The sequence below is a fragment of the Morone saxatilis genome, unplaced genomic scaffold (assembly GCF_004916995.1).
Source record: "Morone saxatilis isolate NCDOM2014 unplaced genomic scaffold, NCSU_SB_2.0 Contig18, whole genome shotgun sequence".
In the NCBI taxonomy this organism is placed as follows: domain Eukaryota; kingdom Metazoa; phylum Chordata; class Actinopteri; family Moronidae; genus Morone; species Morone saxatilis.
The window spans coordinates 24,337,569-24,359,400 of record NW_023339740.1 but is presented as its reverse complement, the minus strand read 5'-3'; the positions used below and the strand labels follow the sequence as shown (position 1 = coordinate 24,359,400).

At 40.4% G+C, this 21,832-nt stretch overlaps 3 protein-coding genes across 4 annotated transcripts in view; 2 read left to right on the top strand and 1 right to left on the bottom strand.

Moving 5' to 3' along the window:
- Nucleotides 1-3,192: 3,192 nt before the first annotated feature.
- dram2b (DNA-damage regulated autophagy modulator 2b) lies at nucleotides 3,193-8,593 on the top strand. The gene is made up of 7 exons (XM_035661375.1): nucleotides 3,193-3,253; nucleotides 4,542-4,609; nucleotides 4,711-4,853; nucleotides 4,946-5,123; nucleotides 6,029-6,111; nucleotides 6,397-6,489; nucleotides 7,006-8,593. Exons 2-7 carry the CDS (start codon nucleotides 4,555-4,557, stop codon nucleotides 7,138-7,140), a joined length of 687 nt encoding a protein of 228 aa, XP_035517268.1. The 5' UTR covers nucleotides 3,193-3,253; nucleotides 4,542-4,554; the 3' UTR covers nucleotides 7,141-8,593.
- Nucleotides 8,594-9,687: 1,094 nt separating this feature from the next.
- Nucleotides 9,688-14,647, bottom strand: cunh6orf89 (chromosome unknown C6orf89 homolog). Of its 2 annotated transcripts, none has more exons than XM_035661372.1 (7): nucleotides 14,330-14,647; nucleotides 13,713-13,878; nucleotides 13,287-13,483; nucleotides 12,992-13,143; nucleotides 12,353-12,488; nucleotides 11,869-11,992; nucleotides 9,688-11,216 (listed from the first exon to the last, which is right to left on the bottom strand). In XM_035661372.1, the coding sequence occupies exons 1-7, from the start codon at nucleotides 14,630-14,632 to the stop codon at nucleotides 11,134-11,136; spliced, it is 1,161 nt and encodes a 386-aa protein (XP_035517265.1). In that variant the 5' UTR covers nucleotides 14,633-14,647; the 3' UTR covers nucleotides 9,688-11,133. The 2 variants fall into 2 exon arrangements, with proteins under 2 accessions (XP_035517265.1, XP_035517267.1); XM_035661374.1 differs by having other exon boundaries at nucleotides 13,335-13,483.
- A 2,469-nt stretch (nucleotides 14,648-17,116) lies between these two features.
- nfs1 (NFS1 cysteine desulfurase) overlaps nucleotides 17,117-21,832 on the top strand; it is a gene marked incomplete at its 3' end in the record, with an annotated part of 4,860 nt that continues 144 nt past the window's right edge. The window contains 10 exon segments of the mRNA XM_035661371.1: nucleotides 17,117-17,462; nucleotides 19,418-19,494; nucleotides 19,622-19,738; nucleotides 19,941-20,024; nucleotides 20,200-20,352; nucleotides 20,445-20,538; nucleotides 20,686-20,820; nucleotides 21,043-21,200; nucleotides 21,301-21,406; nucleotides 21,511-21,592. Of these exon segments, the coding sequence (XP_035517264.1) occupies nucleotides 17,357-17,462; nucleotides 19,418-19,494; nucleotides 19,622-19,738; nucleotides 19,941-20,024; nucleotides 20,200-20,352; nucleotides 20,445-20,538; nucleotides 20,686-20,820; nucleotides 21,043-21,200; nucleotides 21,301-21,406; nucleotides 21,511-21,592 (1,112 nt within the window).

Here is a 21,832-nt window from a genome sequence, read left to right as displayed (position 1 = left end):
CAACGACTTATATCATTCATTTCAATGGGAATCTGAGCAGGAGGCCGGCATTAAGAATAACAACATAGAAATAACCAATCTTCTCACTGATTGTCGTCTGTGCTTATGTAGGTCATATAGAGGCATCAGTATTTAATTAAGACCCATAACCAGTTAAAAACCTACAGTGTAGTAGGTTTAAATTGTTCAATAGTTTTAGAAATATGCTGATTTGCTTTGTTGAGAGTAGATCATTGACAGTGTATATATTATGGATGACTTAATTTAGCACAAAACTTGGAAACAGGGAACAGCAACAGCTAGCCTGCTTCTGTCAAATGATAAATCCACCAACTTTCACATCTAATTAACACGTATCTTGTTTGTTTATTCCAAAAAAGTAAATATGCACATCTGCCCCTTTACAGGGACTTTATATATGGGACTATTTCTTGGTCATGACTTCCTGGAGTGTCTGCTGGTTGCCTGGCAACTGCTCGGAGCCAAGAAATAGTCCCACATAAATCTCCCTGTAAAATGTCAAGTTGTAGTTTTTACTGTAAAGGATTAAACAAACAATGTAAAGTGTTTTATGATTTAAGAGGTGCTGGTTGGATGATTTTGTTTCACAGAGCCTGGTTTAACAGTCTCTTGTTGCTAGTAAGCTAACCACCGTTTATCAGGCAGACTTTCATCTAACTCTGCCAGAGAGAGAGAGTGAATAAATGTAAATAGTAGGGCTGCACGATACTATAAAAATGTAATATTGCAATTTATTAGAGTTATAATTTGGCCATATTGATTTCAATAGTAGGCCTATTTCAAGTACTTATGAAGCCCTAATTGTACACAGTAGTGCTTCTTAAACACATATTGGTGTAAAATTAATACTTAAATTTCTGTTTGGAGCACATTGTATTATGTGTTATTCATGATGCACTTGCAAAACTAAATTATATATACTATTTGGGTTGTAGATTTGTGAGAAATACCGTATTAGCTCTGCTGAGTATCCTAAAATGATAAGTTTGTTTTTTTATCAGCACTTCATGCGAACTTTTTTATGGAGCCCATTTATGCCAATGTGAAAAAAAAAAGATTATTGTAAGTCATTATAATGAGAAATCTATTAAAAATATTTACGTAGGATTTCAAAATTATTAGAAACTTTCTCAGTATTTTAATTTAGGATGGCAAAATAATGACAAACTTATTCTCAATATTTGGAATTATAAGAATCAGAATCAGAAATACTTTAATAATCCCACGCGGAAATTACTTTTGTTAACTTACTCCAGAAAATATAATATATTAAGAATATATATAAATATATATATTAAGGTTAAAAAATTAGTATTTCAATTCATTATTCATTATTATTTTGAGAAAGTGTCTCATTATTTTGACTTACAGAATCATTTCTCTGTCACATTGGTGAAAATGGTCTTCCCTGTAGTCTAAACTGAGGGCACACTGTGCTCCTGTAGGTTCGCCTGCGAGACAGAATTCAGGACAGAACTATCCCTAAAGTCTTGTCTTGTTGTTGATTTGCGCATGCGTGCTTCACCCTCCGCTGAACCACAACGACCCTAACTTTTAACTTTATTTTTAAATGGAAGTTCGGCACACGACCTCCGCAGAACACCGACGGCTAGTGACCACAGCACGGACGTCTGGACACCAGAGTCCCGCTAGGAAACAAGAGATTTAGGGAGTCGCCTGAGGAAGAGTATGGTCACTGGAGGACTCGTGATAAGGTGAGTTTCATTATGATCAGTTACAAACAGACTGACTGATTCACGTGACGATAGTTCCTCTATCGATCGGCTGGGTGGTCCAATCGATAAAACTGAAAAACGTTTAAATATAACGTTAATAATGATCGATGGGAGCTATCGGCCGCAGCTAAGGAGAGCTAGGTACAATCTTGGTGCTTTTAATTTGGATCATTGACGTTGCATGTAACGTTTGGACTCGTATAAGCTCAGTTTGGTTTTTCTTAAAGTGTCAGATTTTTGAATGGAGTTTGGTGTGAGCGACCCTGGTTCCCTATAGGAGAGAATAACAAAAGACTTGCTCAGTTTCACTTCCTCGGCGAGAACATGGGGACTTTCCTTAAAGCCTCTGCACTCGTTACCATAACATTGTTTTTTAACACTTTAAAGCTGCAGTAGGTCATTTTTATACCAGTATTTTTTGTTTTGTCATATTTGGTGAAATGTTATTATCCTGGCAGCAGTATATGAGACAGATAATCTGCGGAAACATCAGGTTTCTCTGGCTCCTCCTAGCGCTCCTAATTACATCTGCAAGCATCCACCAGGGGCCAGGATGAAAACAACCTCTGTCTCTGCTCTGATTGCTTGTTTTAGTCCTGAATGACGGATTCTTGTGAATGCCATTAGGAGCACTAGAGCCAGAGGAACCTGATTCATTCACAGATTGTCTGTCTCATGTACTGATGTCAGGACACAGTGAAAATGTCAGCAGATATAAAGGTTACCTGCTGCAGCCTCGAGTGCCAGGTGAAGCTGTGGATGTTCATTTCAGATGACTCCCGCCTCTCAGAACTGGTGTTTTAACTGATGTTGTGTGATAGTTTAGGATATGAAAATGCCCCGTAGAGATAATCATGATAATATAATAATTTAAAGATCCCCTTCAGACATTTCTGATGTTTTTTTTTCCCACAATAAAAACACAATTTCAACATTAAACCCATTTTAAAGGCAACTACTCCTTCTACCTCATTACAAATTGCATAATGTATGAATATGCTTCATATTAAAGTCCGCTCTCAGTGTTTCTGAATCACACTGGACCAGTACCGGTTTTCCTTCACATCCACGGTTCTTCATTCTGCCAGTATGGACACGGCATTTATACTGGTCTTTTAAAGTGAAACAATTTGACTAATTGATGTCACCAGTTACAAACAGATCAATGAACTTTAATGTTAACTTTAAAAATCACATTCATTTGTCATTTTTTGAGTCAGCAGCACAGTTGATGATGGCCCGGCTGTATATCAGTGTATGTCCCTGTTTGTGTCTTTTATACAGGACAGAGTGAACCAGCAGCACACACACACACTCTCTCACTCACACACACACACACACAACACACAACAGTGGAGGCGGCCATGGTGGTGGTTCCGCATTTGGGTCTTTGCTTCCTGGCCCAGCGCTGGTCACCTGGCGGGCGGCGTCCTTCATCTTTGGTAATCACAGCGGTGTTGCTGAAAACATGGGGATCTCTGGTTGCCTTACATCAGGTCTGAAACACACACCTTACCACACACACACAACACACACACCAACAACACACCAACACAACACACACATTCTCTCTCTATTTCTTTCGATAATATTGATTTTGGTTTGGATTGTAGTATTGTAATTTTCTTTTCAAATGTCTCAATTGAAAATGTAGTTGAAAGTATGTGCCCACTAATATGATTTTATATACGTAATAATAACATTGATTATAATACATTAAACATTAATTTGATTTATTGACCAGAAAACTGTTAAAACAATCCACTTTCACAAACAGTTATCTCAGAGCAGCGGGTTCTCAACCCTTTTCATTTTCTATCGTTGAGTAAACTTAGATCCTTATGACTATTCAGTGTATAACAGTAACAGAACAGAATAATAAACTGTATATGAACCCCAAACATTGAACTGCAGGAATTTGGTCAAAAACGTCAAATTTGGAGAAATATTCAGAGTTTTCTGGACAGTATTAGCGGCTTTTATACAATTTCTCTTCGTATTATGTTATTTTTTTTTAACATTATATTTTTTAACAAGCATACAGAACTAAATAGGCTTAGTTTTTGTGACAAATCCGTGTTTTTTCTCCCAGATTGGCTCGGGCATTATCTATTAACTCTTTATTTGTTTTAACTTGCGTTACTTTTCCTTCTTTAGCCAAGAGAGTGGACGCTTAATTACAGCTTGTGTTCAAGTTCAGTCAGGACACTTTTGTCAAAATTAACTTTTATTCCAAAAGCAGGATTTACATTTGGTGGATTGGCTTGTTTCTGGGACCTCCCTGCCCTTCCACGTGGATACATGTAAAGGTTTAAAAGACAAGGGGAGCGGCAAGGCAGAGGACCCCCCAGGTACAGAACAGAGCAAGGCTCAATGGCAATCAAGAAAATGCATTTAATTTAATTCAGATACCAAACATAAAAGGGAGGAGAATGGGAGATGGAGTGGGTTGCAAAAACAGCCTTGTAGAGGAAGCAGCAAAGCATTAAGGCAGGCTAACGGCAGCTTAAATAAGGCGCCTGATGAATATATTCGATTTGATGCTTGAGGGGATCAGGGAGGAATCAACTGAGCCATCAGCTGATGTGTGTTTACGACTAGCTGTGATCATATGACATAGCTGGAATTGAGAACCGAGCCTGACTTCGTGGCCTGCCTGAACTAACGCTATGCTTAATTTGTCAAAGTTTAGATCTTAAACATATATTTTTTTTAAAACAAAAGCTTTTTTCATATTTAACTAAATAAAACAATCCCTTTAATGAACTTTGTTGTGTGTTGCAGCGACACAGGAACAATGCCACCAGAGAGGTGTGTGTTTGGCATCATGCTGGATGTGTCAGCTTTTTTAGGTAACACACACACACACACACACACACACACACACGGATATCGGCTGCTGTTATAGGACTTATTTCACTCATTGTGTGTGTGTGTGTGTGTGTGCGTGCAGGTATGGCCACAGTATACGTGCGTTACAAACAGGTGGAGGCTCTGACAGGTGAAGGCGAGCTCAAAGTGAACAGACTGAATCGCTTCGGGCTGCTGCTCGGTTTGATCAGCTCCTTTGGGATGTGCGTGGTCGCCAACTTCCAGGTGAGCGCTGCTGGTTCTGGATCTGTTCACACCTGTACAGCGTGTGTTGAACATGTCAGTGAATCTGTGTGTGTGTGTGTGTGTGTGAGCAGAAGACCACGCTGTTCTCCATGCACCTGGTGGGGGCCGTGCTGACCTTTGGGGTCGGAGCGCTCTACATCCTGGTTCAGACGCTGCTCTCACTCTACATGCAGCCTCACGTCCACAGCAAGACCATCTACCTGGTCCGCCTCGGCATCGGATTCTGGACCCTGTGCAGCATCATCAGCAGTATCCTTTAATATGGCGACAGAGTAGTGAGACAATAATTACTTAATGAGGTTTTTATTAATTTCCAAATCAAAACAGTCCTGAATGTGTTCAGACTGAAAAACAAAGTGATTTTTAAATGATTGTACAAAGTCAGCGTGGAGACACACATGGACTTCCAGGGGTTCTTGAGTCATTTCTCAATTGATATAAAGAATAAATTAAACACGGGAGAAAAAAAACTAACAGAAAACAGTGATGAAAACCTAGTCTGACAGCTCTTTTCCACAGCAGGAACTTAATGACCGGTAACCTGGAGTTTAAGAACCTCTGGGACTTTGAGGCTCTACCTTGTGTTTTACAAACCAAAATGTTTTAAACAATGTTTTTGAGACAAGAACAAGCATCATTTTTAAAGACTGTTTGCAACGGACAATAATAGAAGTGGCGCCACTATTTATTTTCTTTTACATGTAAACGTCAGTATTGTTAAATGAATGGAAGGACTGCACTTGGTGTGGAGACTGGATCAGTGGACAGGTTGATAGAAAAGCCTTTATCCACTACAGGAGCGTAACAACCAGTTTAACATGCAGTCATTGTCACAGGTTCTACTTTTGTTTCCCACTGTTCTCCACCACGTTCGGGGACAATTACTGGACCTGAACTGCTCAGGAGATGATACTAACAACGGCTTTAGCGACACAGCAAACACCACAACAATAACTTTCTGGGGTCACACTTTAATAATAATGAAATATTTGAAGTCTGGTTTGTAAAACATGATGGAAACAGAAGAACCCAGCACCAAAGGAACAGCGGCTGATAAAAGTTTAAGGTTATGGGAAGCGAATCAGAATATCAGCTGTGTATGGAAACACACCCTCTGTAGTGTTTAGCTATGATCCTTAACAGCGTCCTGTCAGTGTTCATATCATCAGTCATCATGTACAGCAGCCTGCCGGGAGTGGACGTAGCTCACAAACTGCACTGGACTCCTGGAGAGACGGTCAGTAGTCATAAGTGTGTTTATAGAGGGCGGCTGAGCTTTTTGCAGCACCATAGGTGGGATTTATTTTTCCAATACTAGTGCTGATGTCATAAGTTTCAGTACTGATGCTGAGTGATACCTTACTTTGAGAAATATAAGTTGTCTGAACACAATCAACAATACAAGAACTAAAAGAAATAAAATAATTTCACCTTCCAGTTGGTAACAAAACGTATTGATGTTGGTAACGCAGCTCTTTGCAGCATCACGTCAACATTAATGTTTGTATCTTGTCCTTTTCAGGGCTACACAGCTCACATTATCAGCACCGTGTCTGAATGGTTTCTGGCCTTCTCCTTCATCAGCTTCTTCCTCACCTACATCAGAGATTTTCAGGTACTCTCTCTCTCATCTTTTCACCCACACAGCTGCTGTTGTAGTCTAATCTTATGTGTTTTGTTTGTTATATTTACTGTGAAGACCAGACAAACACACAGCCATCGCTATTAACACTGCATAGAAAATGTCCTGAAGTCACTCCTACAAACAGTTTAAGGAAATCCTCATGTTCTGTGAATCAGATAATAAGTTGTATCTTTGTTTGTCCAGTGTAGAGATACATAGTTTAGACCTACAGTAAGTTACTGACTTGACCCAGTGGTTTTTTAAAATTTTTATTATTGTAGTTATTTTATATCAATTTAAACTACCCCTTCATATACAATTACAATTAAAATAAAAAGGTTAAAGGTGCCCACAAAGGGTTGATAGAAGAGAGCAGGTTGCAAACAACAAACATGATATAAAATGATGTATAGAAACTGCTGTTTGCATTTGTTATGATCCGAGTTTTGTTTGTTAGATGATTAAATTCAGGTGTGTGTAACTGTTGTTTCTTTCTTTTTTATGAAGAAAATTAACTTGCAAGCCGAAGCAGTTTTGCAGAGCAGCCATCTGTACGACTGGTCACACGATGGCGTCGCAGCGTCACATCACCACAAACGCGGAGCCTCCGAGTCGTCTCCACTGCTGGCCGGAGGAACGTGACCAGCAGCAGAACATCCTACAACAACTGCTTTTACACAGATTTTTTAAAACGTTTTCTAATCATGTGTAAAGGGGTTTTTATAGGGAATTTCTTAAAGCTGGCGTGGCAGCTCTTAAAAGGGCAGTACAACTAAATATAGAGAGAATAGAGAATTCCTTTCTTCTTGTGTTGTCTCTCCGGTCAGATAGTTTTGTATTCGTTTAACATATTACAAATAATAAAACATCAGGTTTGAATAAACTCTCTTCCCTCTGTTGTACTAGTGGGAAGACAGAAATCTCAAAACCTGTACAAATAAAATAAAATAAAATAAAATCTATGTGACCGGATCGATAATACGAGAGGGAAGAATATTTTTTGTTTGGGGAACTGACCCTTTAAACCCAAATATGATGCTTTGCACTTTAACCTCAAACTGCAAGTCCCTCTCAGTGACTTCCTCATTTACACTCTATATTATAATTGAAAACGCTGCACTGTCTTTTACTTTCAGTTATAAATTATAGCCGCTCTTCCTTCACGTCTATGAAGACCACTGGGGGCTCACATGGTAGAATATTTAAAAGTTATTGATTGAAAGAATATTAGCACACAGGATTGTTTAATGTCTTTAGTTATTCAGTCTGCTTTGATTTAGCTGCATTACATTTGTAATATTCAGTTAATACTACTGAATATTAAAGTATCATTTCCAGGTGCATCTTTCAAATGCTTTACTTCCCCTAAAACATGGCAGATTACTATGTACTGAACCACTACTTTGCTCTCCTGTAGGCGGCGCTGGTCACAATAAGTGAACAGCTCCCCCTGCTGGAGAATCAACACCCTGATAAAGTTAGATTGTAGTAACAGTTGCTGTATTGTGCTCCTGCGATAATAATATATCTGCACAGTTTTTAATTATAATCAGTGAATATAAGAGTATTATAAATTCATTCAGTTTGTATTTAAAGGGCCAGTGTGTAAGATTCAGCTCAGCCTTCCAAGCATGCAGGAGAAACTACGGTGGCAGCAAAATATGTGAGCGGTCCCTCTAGAGCCAGTGTTTGGTTTGTCTGTTCTGGGCTTCTGTAGAAACATGGCAGTTCAACATGGTGGACTGTAGAAGAGGACCAGCTCTATCTGTAGATAAAACGGCTCATTCTAAAGTATTAAAAACACAACATATTCCATATTCCACCATATTCAGGTGATTATTTACTAATATACCTGAATGAATATTATTCTATTTCTGCCAATGTTACACACTGGACCTTTAAATCAGTCTGTTTTTAAACTGTCACCCCACAGACTCCACAGTACGTGCGGTTTATTAACATATCCACAAATACACATTAAAGGTGGGGTAAGCGATTCTGGAGAAATTAGGTGACGAATATAGTGCCAGAGGGCAGCACTCAGCGATACAACTCTCCTTTTCTGCTATAGCTGACGTCACAACAACAACAACAACAACAAACAACAACAGAACAGCAGCAGCCAGACCTGTAACTAATGTTAGGGTTTGCAAACTGTTGTTAGTCAACTCACTGACGGTACCTAACACACAAATCCTGGAATAACAAGTTAGTGTTGTGTTGTGTGGCTCGGTCTGATCCACTTTGTTTACCATTCACAGAGGCAGGGCTGCGTTCAAAACGACTGGAACTGATCAGAATCACTTAGTCCACCTTTAATGTTTAATCTAATACAAACCTACTTAACTTGTGTTGCTACTGTGCATTGCGCTGTTTGCTGCTGTCCGTTTACATTATGTTCAGACTAATAAAGATTTATTTCTTGTTTGTAATTACTATGGTGATACTTTGTCTACTTCAGACTGCGGCCAGGTTACATGAAAACGTCATATTTAACATCTTATTTATATCATTCTTTTTTCATTTAAGGCTTCAATTAATATTTTTGATATTAATGAATCAACTCACTGTAATGGTTAAGTTGTGAATGCAGTTTTGGCAAGAGATTAGATTTAGCAGCTAAATAGAAATATTTTAACCAGAATTGGAGACGATCAAGTATTAAATAAATACTATTAATATAATATGTCACATTTAGGGTTCAATAAAAGTCTGATCTGAGAACAACTGGAACAATGATTGTTTACAACCTGGCAGCTGTGATGGAGGAAAAAAAAAAAAGCAAATTTGTTGAATCAACATTTGTCTAAGAGTTTGTACAAAAACATTTAAGGTTTAGGACTTTAGTTTTAGTTTGGTGTATCTAATAAACTGGCAACTGGGTTTAAGGTTTGTCAACAATAACAATACAAACGTTGTGAACACAGTAAAATGTGCCAGAAGTTGGATGAACATTCCTATGGAAGTACTTCAGATGTTTCCTGTTAAATCACGTTGACTTTGAAATCTCAGAAAACATTGTTTAACATTGTGTACAATTCATTATTTCCTAACTGCGGTGCTCCGAACACTCACAGCTTCATCTGTAAAATAAGCAGTTCAACACCTTTGCTCATTACCTCAAACTCGCCTCATTTCCAACCTTTCTGCTTCATAGCACTTAAAAAAAAAAACAATTCCACACAGATGGAAGCAAATACATGACAAGCTTTAATTTTCTCATAAAAACTATGACATTTCTATACGAAGCAAACATTTTAAACGATTCACTCCCTAATTCTGTTCAAGCACTCCCATCGGGTGATATTTGGAAATGTGAAGTTTTTTTTTAATGCGAAAACAAAACGAGGCGGAGCATCTGTTAAACACAGAAACTCGGATTTGACAGGCATTAACTTTGGCAAACTGATTTAATATTATTCAGACTTTTGAACGACCCATTAAAACCCTGATTATGCACAAAGTATTTGCTCTACTGCGTCACTGTGATGTTGCTGTCTGCACTCTGCACTAATAACCACAACTGATCACAGCATAATAATATTACAACACGTTATTATTAAAATGAATGGCTTGAACATATATATATATATACATATACAATCATAACAATAAATAACGACACTCAAATTAGAGAAGCAGCTTTGTCTGATGAATTAGTAAAATCACAATTTAAAAATATATATCTGAAGCTGATCCTGATAAAAGACATGAAGGATGAATAAGTTTGTGTAACTTTTGGTGAAATGGCCCTTTAAGATAAAAAGGATGAGGAGCAGAAGGGGAAACTGCAGGTGTGTCTCACAACTTCAGGAGGTAGCGAACGTCCAACAACTACTGACACCGAAGTCATTAGTGCACTGCAGAATACGCATTATGTAATAAAGACTGAAAGTCCACTTTGTTTCTTTTCATTCTTTGTATACATATTAGCTGTTTTCTGATTTATTTTGTTCTAAACAATCAGCATTGACCCGTCCAGTCAACATCATTTTCAGTTGACACACTTAAAAAGTTGATTGAATAAATGTAGTGATTTTTAGACTTGTTATTCTTTTAACTTGATTTACATCAACCTGCACGCATTCTTAATCCCGCCTACAAACCTGATTGACTAGTAACCCAAGAAAAAGGTATCAAAACACCTATTTTTTAAAAATTGCTGAACAAATCGTAGATGTGGGCCGCGATTCAGAGTTCTACAAACAGGATATCGGCAATGTACTCGACAGTGTTTCACTACCTTCTGAAAAAGAAACACACCCAGTGATTTCATTGCTAGACATCTGCTTGAAGCTATGGCACGAGCACAGCACATCCAAAACATCTGAGAGCTGCAGAGAGTCTAAAGGCCGATGATGCTCCGCTGTTATACACGAGGACAAAGTCAAAAAGTCACTCCTAAATCCTCCGACCTTGACCCTTAAAGTCATGTGTGCAATGGTTTCCAGTTCTCTGAGGACAATGGGAGGATTATCAGACGGGTCGGGGCGTCGGAAAAAAAGACCGTAGGGTTATAAGGCATCAGTGGGCGGGGCCACGTGAAGGCAGACGAGCGCCGCCTCAGCAGGAAGTCAGACATTCACAGCCGATCTGTCACGCCACGGTCCTGAACTGTCCTCCTCCACCTGAAGGTTAAAAGGCCGATCCGTCACAGATGATGTTCTGGCCTCGGCCGGGGAACAGCTCCATCTGCCAGTATCGAGGGTCAGCGTACACTGCACAGGGTCAAAGGTCAGAGGGAACAACCATGAACTAAATGTTCAGATTGGACAGTTTCTGCAGCCATGTAACCTTCAACTGTGTGATTTTATAGATCAGGGGAACAGATATAACATGTAAACACCTCAAAGACAGTGAGCTACAGTTAGTCAGACAAACTGTCTCCTTTTACTCAAACTACACACATTCTTACACTTTGCTTGCAGCCTGAAAGAAAGCAGTTGTAGTTCAGTAGAAAATATTCTGTTAACTGTTAATAAAGTTTATGGTTTCAGCTGACAGTAAAAGTCAGAATATTTAATCTTGATTTTCATCGGCTGAGAACCTTTTGTCATCTGGATTATGATGGAAGGACAGTGAGATGAAAGAGAGACTGTCCGTCCGTCCGTCCGTCCGTGTGTGTGTGTGGTGGTGTGGTGTGTGTGTGTGTGTACAACATACTGACTTTATTGGGTGATAGGCAAAATGTGTTGATTTGTTGTATAAAAATCCTTATCAGTCTGCTGTGGCAAGTAATTTATATCTTTTATACGGAGCCCTGAAGATCCTATTTCATGTTGAGGGCACAGGAACAAAGCCTATTTGTGCTGTGTGAAGTTTTTTCAAATAATTGCATTTGTGGATAAAAACAGCTGCTGCAGGTGTTACCCATGTCTCCAGGTGTCAGCCACAGGTTGAAGGAGCTGCAGTGTTTCTGACAGCGTTGAACAGGAAGAACTCGAACTGTTGGTAACCCCTCGCCCACCACCAGCCAGCCAAACACCCCAACACCCTGAAAACACAGACAACAACTTAAAGTTAAGACTTTCATTAGTGGTGAACAATGGAAGAATACAGACCAACACTGAGAGTGAGGACAACTGCTTCAAAACAATATAACTAACATTCCTGCCATTTAAACATATGTTTAAGGCAAAATCTGAAGTAGTTTTATGCATTCCATCATTTTCTCCACAACTTCTGTCGGTATCCATACAGATTTATTTTCTGTATCAACACTTACAGTCCAATACTGCACTTTTAATATCAACAACAACATCAGTGTGAAAACATCATCACAGCATATTGTAAATAGTCACAGTTGTGCCTTTTGTCCATCACTCTGTCAGTGGGTCTGGACACGTGAACTGACCTTGCTCTGGGAGTTTGTGCTATGAGTAACCAGGCAGCGCTGCACGATGGTCCCGGCACTGTCCAGCAGGGGGCAGAGCTCAGCCTTCGGGAAGAGCCACCGCAACACCTTCTCCCTGGTCCCCGAGCTGAACCTCCTACAACACGTGTGGCACCAATCACAATCATTAGATACCACTGTGTCCTCTTGGTGCTGATCAGATACTGACCTGGTTCAGTGGGTTGGTTATGTTATGGATTGAATGTGACCGATTCACATTACAGCTTTCTGTTCTGCTTTGTTAATTTACAATGGTACAATACAATGGTAAACAAAGTACGCATAAAGCTAACACTGATACTTCTCTACTTCCTGCATGACCTTCACAATAAATGCATTATAATGTGACCTGGAACTGGTTAGCTAATAATTTCTTCATACAGTTTCTTCAACAACTGATTTCCTAAACTATTTTCTCTCACTGTAATTATGATGCAGCAGAGTCCTTATTGGTTTGATTCCAACCTGTGGCCCTTTGCTGCATATCTTCCTGCCCTCTCTCTCCCACCTTTCCTGTCTATCTTTACCTGTCCTATAAAAATAAAGGCATAAAAAGCCCAAAACATTACCTTAAAAAAGGGGGAAACAAGAAAAGTGTACCAGAGCAGAGTGAAGTTAGCGGGTCCTTGCGGGAGGCCGAGGTTGTGGTTCTGCAGGCCGTCGTCCTCCTCCAGCAGGATGGACATGGAGCCTGAATGGGCCAAGTAGAGCTCCTCAAGCTGCTGCCGCTGGATACTGAGGGACTCCCCACCCTGCAGAGACCAGTGTGAAGGAACCAGCAACTCATCAAACTTCACAGCTTCAGTATAAATATATACATTTCTTTTCAATTGTAGCGTTTATTAAAAGCTTTTTTAAAGCTGTCGTTTACAAAGTTTGCACCCATGGTTCTCACATGGGAAGGCCTATCAGAAGGCCAACTCTGTCTGTGTTGACCTCTGACCTTCAGCAGGACGAGCTGTGGCCCCCGTCGCAGAGTCACGGTCCCTCTGAGGCTCTCTGGGACTTCAAGCACTGAAGAGATCTCTGCACAGCCCGAACAGTTGACCAGATTGTGTCGGAGAGAGCCAGCACTCCACCATTCATGGAAACCTGCAGCTCGCACACACGTGGAAGCATATTAAGAGCTGAGCTGTATTCAAATGGTTGCAGCTACAACTTCACCACCAGATGCTGCTAAATCCTACACACTAGGACCTTTCAGAAAAGAATATTTTCATCCTGTAGATAGATAGATAGACTTTCTCATTAGTAAAAAACTGTCTGCGCATTTTTGTTCAGTTCAAAACAGAAAGAGGGACCGAGTGATCAAGCTCCAGACCTTGTAGGTTGTACTTCTTGGCGATGGGCAGGGACAGCAGGCGGACGTGGCTGAGGGGCGACGACCAGTTGTAACAGCCCAGGTTGACCAGACCCAGCTGAGGGGCACTCTGGGGGTATGTGAAGGCCAGCACCGCCACCAGCAGGAAGCCCACTGCCACCACAAACTGCAGAGATAACAGAGACATTACCAACCCTGAAAGCTGTGTCCTTCCACACACACAGCAAAAATAAACATTTGCTTCGTATAAAAACTGCCAAGTCATTTATTTTACAGCAAGAAAATGAGTGCTTATGCATTCCCTCCTGCCTATTTTGGTCATGATGTGATCGTTTCCTAACATGCTTACTAACATGATTTTGGCCTTCAGCAGTTCGAACAAATGAAGTGGAAACTTTTACAGATTAAAGTCTTTTTAGTACAAAATTCCTGTAGTGTTTTCTTGCTGAGCTGCAGTGGACTAACAGGAATACAAAGAGAGAATTTCCACAATGTAAACAGAAGGAAGACCTTTGTACTAAAACAAACCGGGAAAAGCAACCCAATCCTCATATTCAAGAGGCCTTTAGTGAGTCACTGATTACACTTTCTGTCACTAGTATAATATTTGTGTTGACCTTTATGGTGGCCCTCAGGATGGGGAACTGGGGAGGCTCTCTCCTGGGCTCGTTGGTCTCCAGGACCTGCTTGATGAACCTCTCTATCTCCCTCTCCGACATGCCATAGCGGTAGCCCGACTGGCGGAGGATGTCGATGCTCTCGGACAGCTTGTCGTAGATACACGGCTCACTCATCGTCGTTCCCATGGTGGCCACAGTGACGGTGGTTCCTCGGTCAAACGCGTCGATCTGCAGCTGCTGCAGGCTCCAGGAGCATGGTGTCACCTGGGAAGACAGCCGAAGTGTTAACTGCCGCTTCATAACTTTCAAAACCAGCTGGCTTTCACAACTTAGATGGTTAAAGGTGAGCATCCTCCTCCTGTCAAGTCATGACAGTGTAACACACCTAGAGTACCGAATCATTTTCCCTTTTAAAAAATGCTTTGGCATCTAGAAATGATGACAGAAATGTAGCTCAGTCTGTGTTACTAAAGTAATGTTTTTAGCTATCTAGGAATAAACAAACTCAAAGGTGTCCAGATAGAGACAACAACAAACTCCCAAGTCTATGTGGACACAAAGATACAATGAGGGACGCCCACATGTCTATGTCGTGACAGGGACTCCCAGGTGTCCACAATAAAGAGACAACAAACAACTCCATGTGTCCACCCAATAAAAGGAGACAACAACAAACTCCCATCGTTCCAACAATAAAACGAGACCAATAACAAATCTCCAGGTTGTCCACAGCAGCACAATACCACCCAGGTGTCCAGCATAAAGACATGAACAAACTCCCAGGTGCCACAATAAAGAGACAACAACAAACTCCCAGGTCTTCAGATAGAGACAATAACAAACTGGGTGTCTATATATAAAGTAACTAACATTAAGACACTCGGTAAAGGAAACTAGCTGGTAGTTTATCCTCGTCGTGACACCAGGACATGACCTGCGTTGAAACCCGTCAGCCACACGTACAGTAACGTTATATCCACAAAAGACCTCAGCTCGTATTGAACCTTTAACGACGTTACTGCGACTTCACGTTAACTGCGAGGAGAACTAACAAACTCTTCCTAAGTTGCCAGCACAGGCCAAACCTCATCACCTCCACTGAACACACACTGTTAGCCTGCTGCACAACTCCGCTATCCCACCCCCTCCTTAGCGCTCAAAAGAGACACAGAAACTCACCTGACCTGATGGACTCCTCTTCTTTCACCTCACGCTGCCAAACAAAATAACATAGAGATCAAAACTATTTCAAAATAAATAAAGAGCTCTCCTAGTTACATGGAAATTGCTGCCACAACACAATCCGGATATGATTCTTCACTCTTCTTCTACCTGGTGGTTTAGGAGTCTGGTGCATTACTGCTCTTACTGTGTGGACATATAAGTGAGCGACACTTTAATGGTCAAAGTATAAATATATATATATTCAATGAAAGCTTGACTGCAGATAGCAAGTTACTGCGCTCTTAAACCAATATACATACAGCCAACCTTCTCACATTATCTGCGTTTATACTATCTCGTCTATATTATATACTTATTACATACAGTTATTATTATATACTGTTGTTAACAATAAGCCTACCGACTCAATGTCACTCACTACTACTTTACCCACCATCTTCGCAACTACCACTCTTTGACCTTATCTATCTAATTTATCTTTTTTAGTCGTTTCGTACACTCCAGCTATTTATTCTATTGTTGTGTTTTAATTCTAGTTGGTGTTTATTTATCTTATAATGTAACCCTGGCTGCATATGAGACCCAATTCCCTCCGGGGACTTAAAAAGCTCTATCATCCTATCTTATCTCAATTCTATCTACTGTAATCTATCTATTCTATTTATCATATCTATTCTATCTATTTTTTTAAAAGGTTATGCAGAGAAGTAGTGTCAACGAGGCAAAGTCCATGTGTGACTGGGTCAAGGAATAAGAAATGCATTATGAGAGAGGGATTTTTTATTGTTAAATAGACAATAACAAACATAATAGAACTCGTTCATACATACATGAACTAAACATGAAAAGAAATGTGGGATTTATAGAAATAAAAACATATTAACGAAACTTAAAGTGAACAGAATATCAAAATCTCCAGGAGAAAATAAGAAACTAAATAAAACCATGCAAGAATTTCAAAAAGGGTGGCATAATAATAATAATAATTCAAAACATCAGGGAATAAATGTTGGAATACATTTTACACAAAAATAAAATATGAGAAAGTAATTTATTTTTAGTGAAATCTAATTCTTTATAGCTAACCAAAATCTTTTGGTCACAGGATATAAGAAAATTTGCTCTAAAATGTATAAAATGTAAAGTGTAACTGAACCAATGTTGTATAAACGCCTGTTTTAAACCAATCAGAGGACAGAGAAAGGCATTGGCCCCGCCTCAAACAGGACCAAAACAACGCACATCGACCAATGAGAGCACAGCTCGTCCAGAGGAAGTCCCGCCCCTGTTTCCGCTTCTTGTGCAACTATAAAACAGTAGTGACGTCGAGCGTCGTCAAGCTGCAGAGAGTCACCGGAAGTAGATGCAGAGAGGACGAAGAATGCTTTAGAAAACTAAACAAAGTGAAATGTTTTCATAAAATTAGTATGATTTTTGTGTACATAACATACAATTATTAGTTAATAAAAACATTTTGAATAGAAACATTGAAAAAATAGTAGTTTTTACGTAAAGAAAACGAGAAAACACACACTCGTCAATAAAATATTTTATTTTGAAAGTCATCGTCGGAAGTGTTCGTCGTTAGCGTGCCCTACCTTTACACTGTCCGATTCTGTTGTAATGTGGACGCAACTGACAGGCGGCAGCGTTTCTTGAATCAAACCAAACTTCGTTCACATTTAAAATTGAGTCTTAAATCATCTTCTTTCACTTCCACCCGCAGCAGCCGGTTGTTTAACCCGCTTCAGCCCGGTGTTCACTGGTGTTTCGGTTGCGGGTCAGCGTGTTGTTGTCGGAGGTCAGCGGGTCTCCAGGTGAAACCAGCACGCCGTACAGATGCTTTCCCCAAGCAGGACCGTCTCCTCCCGGCTCCTCAGGCCGGTGTCGTGGATCCCTCTCCGGCTGGGCTCCGACCGGAGAGCCGCTGGCACAGCACCGAAAGGTACCGGCCGTCCGGAGCCGAGCAGCCCGGTTATTGGGGCTCACAGAGCAGTTAGCGTGGAGCTAATCCCCAAAGTGACGCAGTTTACAGCAGCTGTAAACTTGAGTGATGAAATGTTACTAAACGTTACAAATGAGTCGTCTGTTACAGTAAAGAGCACAATAATGCTATAAAACACTTAAAAACATTGAAGGGAACTAATGTTAGTTGGTTGGCTGAAAACTGACAATAACTTTTATGCTTTAATTCATAACTTCAGGCATTTATCAGCCTTCTGCGGTTCCAGCGCCGTTGTTTTTATTTTATTATCTGGTTTTAATGACATTTTTAATTTTGTTTTTGATCTTATAAGGTAAAGGTGTTTGTGTTTTCTCTGAATATCTGACGTATTCTTTAGGTTTTGGACTGTTTTTGGACTAAACCAGATATTTTAATGTAAAAACTGCCTTTCTTGGTCACTGTTCTTTAAAACAACATTTATGGATCAGTTTATGGTCATTTAATACAAATTAACATCTGCTGATATATTTTCATCTGATTTTTTAAATTTTAATTTTTAATAATTTTTAAACTCTCAAATATCGAATATCGATATTGGCCTTAGAATAGAATATACTTTATTGTCCCCTAGGCGAAATTTGTCATGGACTCATGCAGAGTAGTGGCTGCCCTTACAGACAATAAATACACATAAAAAACATATAACAGCTAAAGACGTACCGTAGGCTACAGTACACACTCAATGACACATCCAATGAAAGGTTAAAGCAAATAAAAAACAAAACAAACACTTCCCACCCAGGCCTCAGCGTACAGATCTATTTAAAATGTTGATGGAGGTGCCGCGCTGTCATCCCATACCTGATGACACTCTCCATCACTGCCTGATAAAATAAAAACATGATGTTCTGGCTGACACCAAACACCCTCAGTCTGCACGTAGTAAAAACATCATATCACTATTATTTGACAGATATTGTAATTCATGATCATTTTTGCGCCACAAATTAAATTTTCACAACAAGAAAAAACTATTAAAATCACTAACTTTTTGGGGGTCTGTACCAAACAAAGTATTGTTACCTTAAAAAATACTACATTACTTAATTATAATGCTGTTTTGTAACACATTTACCTTTTATTTAAAAATAACTTCCGATTTGCACGTTGCAGATGGCCATATTGAGATTTTGATTACCAACCATATCATAAATCCAGTATCAGCTCCGCTGTAGTACAAAGCCCCTTAAAAAGACTCAGTTTATTATCAAATGACCCCACTGAAGAATGCAGTTAAAGGTCAGGGCAAAATCTATAGTAATTCTGTTTACATACAGTGAAAAAGAAACAACAGATACAAAATACAGTAATATTTAAGGTTCCCTGTGGAGTTTTTACCTTTAGTAGCACTATGGAGCTGCTTTTATATGAGTGGGTCTCCATACACGGTCCTACCGATGGTGACGTGATTCCACTGGCAGGTGGAGGTAACATGCCAACTTATGTTGCAAAGGTAGAGAAGAAGAAGAAGAGTGTAGCTTTACAAATGTTTTAAGAGGAAGGAAATAACACAGGGTACCTTTAAGTAGCATACCACAGTAAACTGATGGGGGGAAGATTGAAGTTTACTGAAATGAACACACAACACAATAGATGTATAAAAAAAGATAATAACAATAAAGATGGCTTACACGTATTTTTAGGTACCGATATGATATTGTGTTAAATTTAGAGAATTCTTTCACTTTTCTGCACTCGGCTCCACAGACACAGTTGATGAATGACTCAACAAGTTACTGACCTGCCTGTCACAGAGACCCAGTGTTTCAGTCCAGAACCATAAAGATCTGATTAAACTGAGTAAAACCAGCTGACTGACTGTCTGGCTCTCTGATTGGCTGACTGTTCTCTCTCTGTCTGTCTGTCTGTCTGTCTGTTGTTGTTTTGTGCTACAGTGTTGATAAAGAAGCATGAACTGGAGAAAGATGAGCCCCGCCCCCTCTACATGGACTTCCAGGCCACTACGCCCATGGTAACAGTTATCTACCATGTTGTCATGGTTACAAGCTTTACCAGCTGATGTCCAAGTCGAGAGAGTTACGTACACTTCCTTGCACTTACAGTTTAACTCGTGTGTGTGTGTGTGTGTGTTTGTTTAGGACCCCCGGGTACTGGACGCCATGTTGCCCTACCAGGTGAATTACTACGGTAACCCTCACTCCCGAACACACGCCTACGGCTGGGAGAGTGAGAGCGCCATGGAGACAGCCAGAAAGGTAAAGAGACACTCAGTTTATATATAGAGAGAGGAAAAAAGTAAAATTGAACATATTCTGTGGCAATGTGTAAAACATTAGTTGTCTTTTTTCTTATGTATTCTGAATTTTTGTATTTAAACTGTAACACCAAGCTGAATTAAATCTTAATTTGAGCGACAGACACTGACTGCGTGTTGTCTCTCTCTTTCTCTCTGAGCAGCAGGTGGCTGATCTGATTGGAGCAGATCCCAGAGAGATCATCTTCACCAGCGGAGCCACCGAGTCCAACAACATGGCTATCAAGGTAAAAAAAAAAAAAAAAACCTTCCCTCCCCCTTCTCTCACCACTACATCCTTCTTTATCCTTTTTTTTATCCTGTTTTTAGTTCGCAGTAAGAACAGTGAAAAGGTGAAAGTATACTTAGAAGTAATATTGAGTTGTGCTGTTAGTAGTGACCCCGCCTGTCCTTCTCCTGCAGGGCGTGGCCAGGTTCTACCAGGCCAAGAAGCGCCATGTGATCACCACTCAGACTGAACATAAATGTGTTCTGGACTCGTGTCGAGTTCTGGAGTCCGAAGGATTCAGCATCACGTACCTGCCGGTCCAGACGAACGGACTGCTGGACCTGGAGGTAAACAGAACTCAGAGAGAATAAACAGTGAACATATTGTACGCCGGACATACAGAAGTCATTGTCGTGTGTGTGTGTCTGTGTGTGTTCAGCTGTTGGAGGCCTCCATCCGCCCTGACACCTCTCTCTTGTCGGTGATGACCATCAACAACGAGATCGGAGTGAGACAGCCCATCGAGGAGATCGGTAACCACGGCAACACACGTTACTTACTCCCCACGTTAGGCCAAAATCAGAAACATCCATATATGATCTTTACTTTTTTTCCCTGATCTTGTTCAGTGTTCTGATCAAAACTATTGATTAATTGATCTCTAACCTTCCTGTCCATAGGTAAGATTTGTCGTTCTAAAGGAGTCTTCTTTCACACTGATGCTGCTCAGGCTGTCGGAAAGATTCCCATCAACGTCACCGACTATAAGATTGATCTGATGTCCATCAGCGGCCACAAGATCTACGGTCCCAAAGGTTAGCCTGAACGTAGACTTAAGTGTTAGCTCATTAGACAAAGTGAGGCAGTTTATCTCCTTCTATGTGAAATACTGAAACAGTTAAAGGTGTACTAAAATACAAATACTGAACTCTACTCTTCAATCTGACCTGAAACGGCAGCATGTATTGAGTAAACAGAAAGAGGTTTGAGATCCTTGAGGTACTCCACAGGTCACAGCTTTGTGTGTGTGTGCGCAGGTGTGGGTGCTTTGTACGTGCGCCGCCGTCCCCGAGTGCGGTTGGAGCCGATTCAGAACGGGGGCGGGCAGGAGAGGGGGCTGCGCTCCGGCACTGTCCCCACTCCGCTGGCTGTAGGGCTGGGATCCGCTTGCAGCATCGCCCAGCACGAGATGGAGGTAAAACAAACGCACCCCAAAAAAATCCTGAAACTCAACTAACACAACCAAACATCCTGAGACCTAATGTGTGTGTTTGTGTGTTTGTGTATGTGCACAGTATGACCATAATAGAGTTTCCATGCTGGCTAATCGTTTGGTCCAGAAGATCATGGCTGGGCTTCCGGACGTCATCATGAATGGAGATCCAGTACAACGCTACCCTGGTACACGCACACACACAGAAGTGAAACAAAAACACACCACTGTCACAAATTAAAGGTATTTACTCCAAATGTCTTCCTACACTGACTGTGTGTGTGCTTTTCAGGCTGTATCAACCTGTCCTTTGCCTATGTGGAGGGAGAGAGTCTGTTGATGGCGCTGAAGGATGTCGCTCTGTCATCTGGGAGGTCAGACACACACTTTAAAAAGAGGCTTGAAGCTGTTTAGTCAAACAATATATGTAAATTTAGTGCCCTGTGGATTGTTTTTTACCATTAGTAGCACTATGGAGCAATGGCTCTATATAGATAGAGATACGTTTAGCATGTTGTTAGACCTCAGGGATACATGCAGTGAAAAGGTTAACTCCACAGACGAGATTTAACTGATATATAAAAGATGACTGATTTTCTTTGTGTCTGTGTGTG